General features: G+C 46.1%; 1 protein-coding gene across 1 annotated transcript in view; it reads left to right on the plus strand.

Annotated features, from left to right (window-relative positions):
- nubpl (nucleotide binding protein-like) overlaps positions 1–4,846 on the plus strand; it is an 8,072-nt gene extending 3,226 nt beyond the window's left edge. Inside the window, exons 3-11 of the mRNA XM_008287036.1 lie at positions 5–18; positions 158–248; positions 325–364; positions 1,253–1,343; positions 1,416–1,509; positions 3,425–3,510; positions 3,596–3,716; positions 3,868–3,950; positions 4,354–4,846. Coding sequence (XP_008285258.1) covers positions 5–18; positions 158–248; positions 325–364; positions 1,253–1,343; positions 1,416–1,509; positions 3,425–3,510; positions 3,596–3,716; positions 3,868–3,950; positions 4,354–4,416 — 683 coding nt within the window. The 3' untranslated portion in view covers positions 4,417–4,846. The remainder of the gene's footprint in view (positions 1–4; positions 19–157; positions 249–324; positions 365–1,252; positions 1,344–1,415; positions 1,510–3,424; positions 3,511–3,595; positions 3,717–3,867; positions 3,951–4,353) is intronic.
- The last annotated feature ends 1,534 nt before the right edge of the window (positions 4,847–6,380 follow it).

A 6,380-nucleotide genomic window follows, 5' to 3' on the forward strand; every position in this document is an offset into this window, starting at 1 on the left:
TTAATGTCCAATGATCCGGTAAGAAAGCCGTCGTCACACATTCATTTCACATACTGACACGTGGCACAGGAATAAACGTGATGTTACGTTTCCGGTGGATTAGTGTCGCCTTTTCTAGTTCATCCCGTCTGAGCAGAATCTTTCTCTTCTGTTTCAGTCAAAGGCGGTCGGTCTGTTGGACGCTGACGTTTACGGCCCGTCGATTCCCAAACTGATGAACCTGAAGGGAAACCCGGAGCTCAGCGACAGTACGCCCGCTTCCTTCAGCTGCAGGTTTCTGACGCTGCGAAACATGTTGTTTGAACCGACTGTTTTATGTTCCAGATAACCGAATGATCCCGCTGACCAACTATGGCGTTCGCTGGTGAGTCGATCACAGCGTCACATCACTCTGCTCGGTATTTAGCTGTTTGATAGTCGTGTCCCAATTCAGAGGCTGCGTCCTTCCGAGACTGCATCTGCAGGCCAAATGCGTCACAGTGGCGTGAAGAAGGCCGTCCCATTTCATTAAGACATGAAGAGTCCTTCAAAGGCGTCCTTCTCTTCCGCGGCAGCAAAGGAAGCATCAGGTGGATCCTTTGCTGCCCCTCATGTCCCAAGATTCACTGGTGACAGTTTGATCAGCAACTGGAGTTTTACCTGCTCACAACTAACAGATGATTTATCAGCGGCTGAGGACCATATGTTTAATGTTCCAGCTCACTGCACTAGCTAACGGTACAAATGTTAAAAAGCAACAGACTTTACAAACTTAAAATTTGTTTTGAAAACTCGAGGAAGTTACGTGACGTTATTGATTTGAGCCGCTGCAATTCAGCTTCAGCTTCAGTGTTTGAGATGTTTGACAAAGATTGCAGCAATTTTGTAATATTTTAAGTTCGTATGAGCGTGAATGTTCAGCAAGCTGTGAACAGCTCTTGTCTTTCAGATAGTTTAGTCTGGTACAGTCTGGACGAGCACCTCAACTTCTTCAAGTATAGAAAAAATAGTAAAAACAAAATCTCAGTTTTGTGATTCAGATCAGTCAAAAAATTAGGTTAAATTTCAACGTGGTCTTATTCTCATCCTTGGGATAGAAATTCGGCAGTCCGAGTTGCTAGGCAACAGGAGTCCGCGGTGGGTTAGACCGTTTGATTTAACAAACGCACAGATGCAGCCTCGGCGTCCTTCAAAGGACCCAGACCTCAAGGACGCAGCCTCTGAATCGGACACGGCCGATGTGTCACCAACACAGCTTGTGACTCGTCCTCAGCATGTCCATGGGCTTCCTGGTGGAGGACGTGGCTCCCATTGTGTGGAGGGGCCTGATGGTGATGTCTGCTATAGAGAGGCTGCTCCGACAGGTGAGACGCTTACCTGTCGGCTCAGGTGTCTGGTTGTGGTGACGCAGACGTGAGGTGTTTGTGTGTTTGTAGGTGGACTGGGGCTCGCTGGACTATCTGGTGGTCGACATGCCGCCTGGGACCGGAGACGTCCAGCTTTCCATCACCCAGAACATCCCCATAGCTGGTAAGGGTTAGGGTTAGGTAACCCTAACTCAGTCCTCTGTTTATGACTCAGTCCTCGGTGTGTAACTGTGTATGCAACAGACCTGCTGCACTACAGAATGAGATCAGTGGGTCAGTGAGGTTTCAGTGTCACTAAGGAGACTNATGATCCCGCTGACCAACTATGGCGTTCGCTGGTGAGTCGATCACAGCGTCACATCACTCTGCTCGGTATTTAGCTGTTTGATAGTCGTGTCCCAATTCAGAGGCTGCGTCCTTCCGAGACTGCATCTGCAGGCCAAATGCGTCACAGTGGCGTGAAGAAGGCCGTCCCATTTCATTAAGACATGAAGAGTCCTTCAAAGGCGTCCTTCTCTTCCGCGGCAGCAAAGGAAGCATCAGGTGGATCCTTTGCTGCCCCTCATGTCCCAAGATTCACTGGTGACAGTTTGATCAGCAGCTGGAGTTTTACCTGCTCACAACTAACAGATGATTTATCAGCGGCTGAGGACCATATGTTTAATGTTCCAGCTCACTGCACTAGCTAATGGTACAAACGTTTAAAAGCAACAGACTTTACAAACTTAAAATTTGTTTTGAAAACTCGAGGAAGTTACGTGACGTTATTGATTTGAGCCGCTGCAATTCAGCTTCAGCTTCAGTGTTTCAGATGTATTTGACAAAGATTGCAGCAATTTTGTAATATTTTAAGTTCGTATGAGCGTGAATGTTCAGCAAGCTGTGAACAGCTCTTGTCTTTCAGATAGTTTAGTCTGGTACAGTCTGGACGAGCACCTCAACTTCTTCAAGTATAGAAAAAATAGTAAAAACAAAATCTCAGTTTTGTGATTCAGATCAGTCAAAAAATTAGGTTAAATTTCAACGTGGTCTTATTCTCATCCTTGGGATAGAAATTCGGCAGTCCGAGTTGCTAGGCAACAGGAGTCCGCGGTGGGTTAGACCGTTTGATTTAACAAACGCACAGATGCAGCCTCGGCGTCCTTCAAAGGACCCAGACCTCAAGGACGCAGCCTCTGAATCGGACACGGCCGATGTGTCACCAACACAGCTTGTGACTCGTCCTCAGCATGTCCATGGGCTTCCTGGTGGAGGACGTGGCTCCCATTGTGTGGAGGGGCCTGATGGTGATGTCTGCTATAGAGAGGCTGCTCCGACAGGTGAGACGCTTACCTGTCGGCTCAGGTGTCTGGTTGTGGTGACGCAGACGTGAGGTGTTTGTGTGTTTGTAGGTGGACTGGGGCTCGCTGGACTATCTGGTGGTCGACATGCCGCCTGGGACCGGAGACGTCCAGCTTTCCATCACCCAGAACATCCCCATAGCTGGTAAGGGTTAGGGTTAGGTAACCCTAACTCAGTCCTCCGTTTATGACTCAGTCCTCGGTGTGTAACTGTGTATGCAACAGACCTGCTGCACTACAGAATGAGATCAGTGGGTCAGTGAGGTTTCAGTGTCACTAAGGAGACTTAACCTGCCAGGTCTCCATGGGAACTGATGCTGTCCAGTTAGGTCTCCATGGTAACGGACGCTGTGCAGTTAGGTCTCCATGGTAACTGATGCTGAGCAGTTAGGTCTCCATGGTAACTGATGCTGTGCAGTTCGGTCTCCATGGTAACTGATGTTGTGGAGTTAAGTCTCCATGGTAACTGATGCTAACTGGGTCCAGGTTCTGGTCAGAGTTCAGATTTAATTGGCCTGGAAGAAGTGTCTCCCTTTAACCAAACTGTTTCCTGGTGATGATGTTTTTCTGTAAACCTGCTGATCTGTACGGTACTAAAAGCACTACATGAAAGTGTGGAGTCACAGCAGGAGAACTGGATATATTCAGCTGATGTCTCCTTTATTCTGGGACAGTGTCAGACCTGAATGTTGAGGATTAAATCTTGTGACATCATGTGACGGCTGTCATGTCGTGCAGGTGCGGTCATCGTGTCGACGCCGCAGGACGTCGCTCTTCTTGACGCTCGCCGAGGAGCCGAGATGTTCAGGAAAGTGAACGTTCCGGTACGTTGGTGTTTGCAGGTTTGCCCCTGTTGGTCTGAATGCAGGTGAATATTACGGAGAACGTCTGTCGGTTCTGTTCCTGCAGGTTCTGGGTTTGGTGCAGAACATGAGCGTCTTCCAGTGTCCCAACTGCAATCATCAGACCCACATCTTCGGTTCTGATGGGGCCCGACAGCTCGCTGACACTCTGGAAGTCCAGTTCTTAGGTCTGCCCTTCACCTGAGCACAGATAAAATAGTGATGATGAAATTATTCTGTAGACTTTTTCTGGATCCTACAGAAAGTTACAGCTTCTAGTAAAGACAAATTCAAACCTTTTTATTTTTCTCTCACCTGCTTCGGTTTGTCTCCGTCCAGGCGACGTTCCTCTGCACCTGAACATCAGAGAGACCTCGGACAGAGGACAGCCGGTGGTCGTGTCCAGTCCAGACAGCCCCGAGGTCGGTTCTGTTCTCATATAGTCTATTCTGTTCTCTTGTGTTCTGCTGCTTTTTGATCTACCTTCTAAGTCAGATTCATTTTTGTTGTCTGTTTGTCTGTTTTACTGTATCAATGGTAAAATCAGCACAGTTACACCATTAAATACATCATGCTCCACAGCAACAGCAAAATGATATAAAATCAGATAAAACTGTTAAAATACACAGATGAGACACAGAAATGAACAGAGTTTAAGATAAACTAATGCGGTGTTAGGTGGGGAGTTTGGTTTACTGCAGACGTGAAGGAGCATCAGTAGAATGTAAAATATACTGATTCTTCTTCATGTGGATATTCAGAAATGGCACCGGTTCTTCTGTGTATGCATTTGTTAGACTGACGGTTTGATGCTGTTGCTTTCAGGCGGCGGCGTATCGATCGGTGGCGTCTGCAGTCGTCCAGAGACTTCAGGAAGTGACCAGCTGAACTTTGTACAAAAACACAAACTGCTGTCAAGACGCACAAAAAGTAGAAGTAAAAAAACTGCTTATTTTGAGGATCACAGTGTTTCTGAACAAATGTCATGTTTAATAAAACTGTCTCAAGCTTTTAAAAGTGCTCATTAACTTAATAGAGTGTATTTGTTGACTGTATTTAAACTTCATCACCCAGAGTTCAGTGCAGCAGAAACACATGAAGACAATAAAAATATTTCTGCTCTCTGCTTGGAGAAAAACTTGTGGATTTTCCTTTGAAGTTTGGACTAAAGTTGGCACGGTTTGTGTCGTCATATTATACCCAGTGGTTTAACAGAAAATTAGATATAGTCTGTATGAAAGTCCAGTGACGACTCCTTCTGATGTGCTTTTGCTGGTTTAGTGGAAACTGAAACCAATAAAATCCTCACAATGTTGGACCTACAGAATATTTCTGGGTTGTGTTGCAGAATCAAGATTTGTGTGATGATCGGAAGAAGAATCAGAATCGTCTGCCTCTTTAAATCTGCAGGACTGTGAACTAAAGTGTTGAAAATACCCTGAATGTACCTTTCATCAGCTCTGCGCAATTCCACTGGTGTCCAGTGGGAGGTGCTGGTAGCATGCATCGTAAATAATGCTGCTGAGGTCACATGGTACTATACATAGATATTTAAAATAAACTAAGTATTAGTGCAGTGTGTGTCTCTGTGTAGAAGATGGATGTGTGGGTTTGACTTCGCTCCACTCAGACTGACAGGAAGCACATCATGACCTTCATCTGGAACACCTGTCCAGCTGGTGGACTTGTCTGGTGGGGGCGCAGTCTGCAAATGACCTTTATTTTTAAATCAGAAATTAGAACATGAGTAACATCAGGCACAACTACTTACAGGACTGCAAATGTTCTACCTTTGGAGGATGTTCTAATCATCATCTAATTTAATATTATCAAGACTGAGCAGAGCTAAACTTCAGAACCATTCATCACACTCTCATCAGTATTTACAGGATCTGTGCAAACTCAAAACACACAACAGAAATTATAAAAGCACTGTTCAGGGCTCCAGACGAACTCTTTCACGGGCAGCACCATGACGACCCACTTCCTCATTTTGTTCCACCTCCCAGCTGGTCAAAGACAGAACGTATGACCTGCTGAACATTTTCTTATTGATAGATTTCCTGACGCCCCCTGAACGCCCCACACAGCAGACTGGTAGCTGCTGCTGGTGGCTGTGGTGCTCTGACAGGTGTGTGACCAGGAATGACTTTAAACATAATAAACTGGGCGTTCTGGTGTCGGATCTGTCCGAGGTTAAACCCACTTATATGAATTCTACACGCCGTCTTTTCTATGAACAGAAAAACGGTGAATGCAGCTCTGTTTGTCATGAGAAGACCTCATTTTAAGTGCAAATACCGCTGAAGTACACTGAAGGTATAAAAGTCCAACTTTCCACCTCTGAGGTCCACACAGCAGCTTCCTGTGCCGGTTACAGTGACACTAATACAGCTTCATGTTCATGGATCTTCTCTCTTTCTGCTCAGCAAACTTCTCTGTTACTTTTTGGTTGAAGTCACTCATCTCAGTGAGCAGCGTCTTGTCTACTGACAGCAGGCCGATGCATGTAGTCATCAGTCAGCAGTTGTGATCCAGCAGCAGAGGAAAGGCCGTGTTGACGTGTCAGATATGTATAATAAAGGCCTTTATTACACATAGCTATGTGTGTGACGGGTCAGATTCGTATTTAAAGCGCAGTCGTAAGAACGTCAAAGACAAAAGCAAATGAAGACTAAAGTAATTGGCTTACAGTGAAAGTGGGCGGATCCAGGACACACAGAGCTGCACTCCGTGAGAAAGTCTGCAGCTGCCAATCAGAGCCCAGGCCGAGGTCACATGATCACGAAAAGTTGTTGGAGCTACACTCATGTGGTCGCGCCCCGCATCCAGGAAGTGTAGAATTAGTGAAC

The sequence above is a fragment of the Stegastes partitus genome, unplaced genomic scaffold (genome assembly GCF_000690725.1).
Source record: "Stegastes partitus isolate 25-593 unplaced genomic scaffold, Stegastes_partitus-1.0.2 Scaffold483, whole genome shotgun sequence".
NCBI lineage: Eukaryota > Metazoa > Chordata > Actinopteri > Pomacentridae > Stegastes > Stegastes partitus.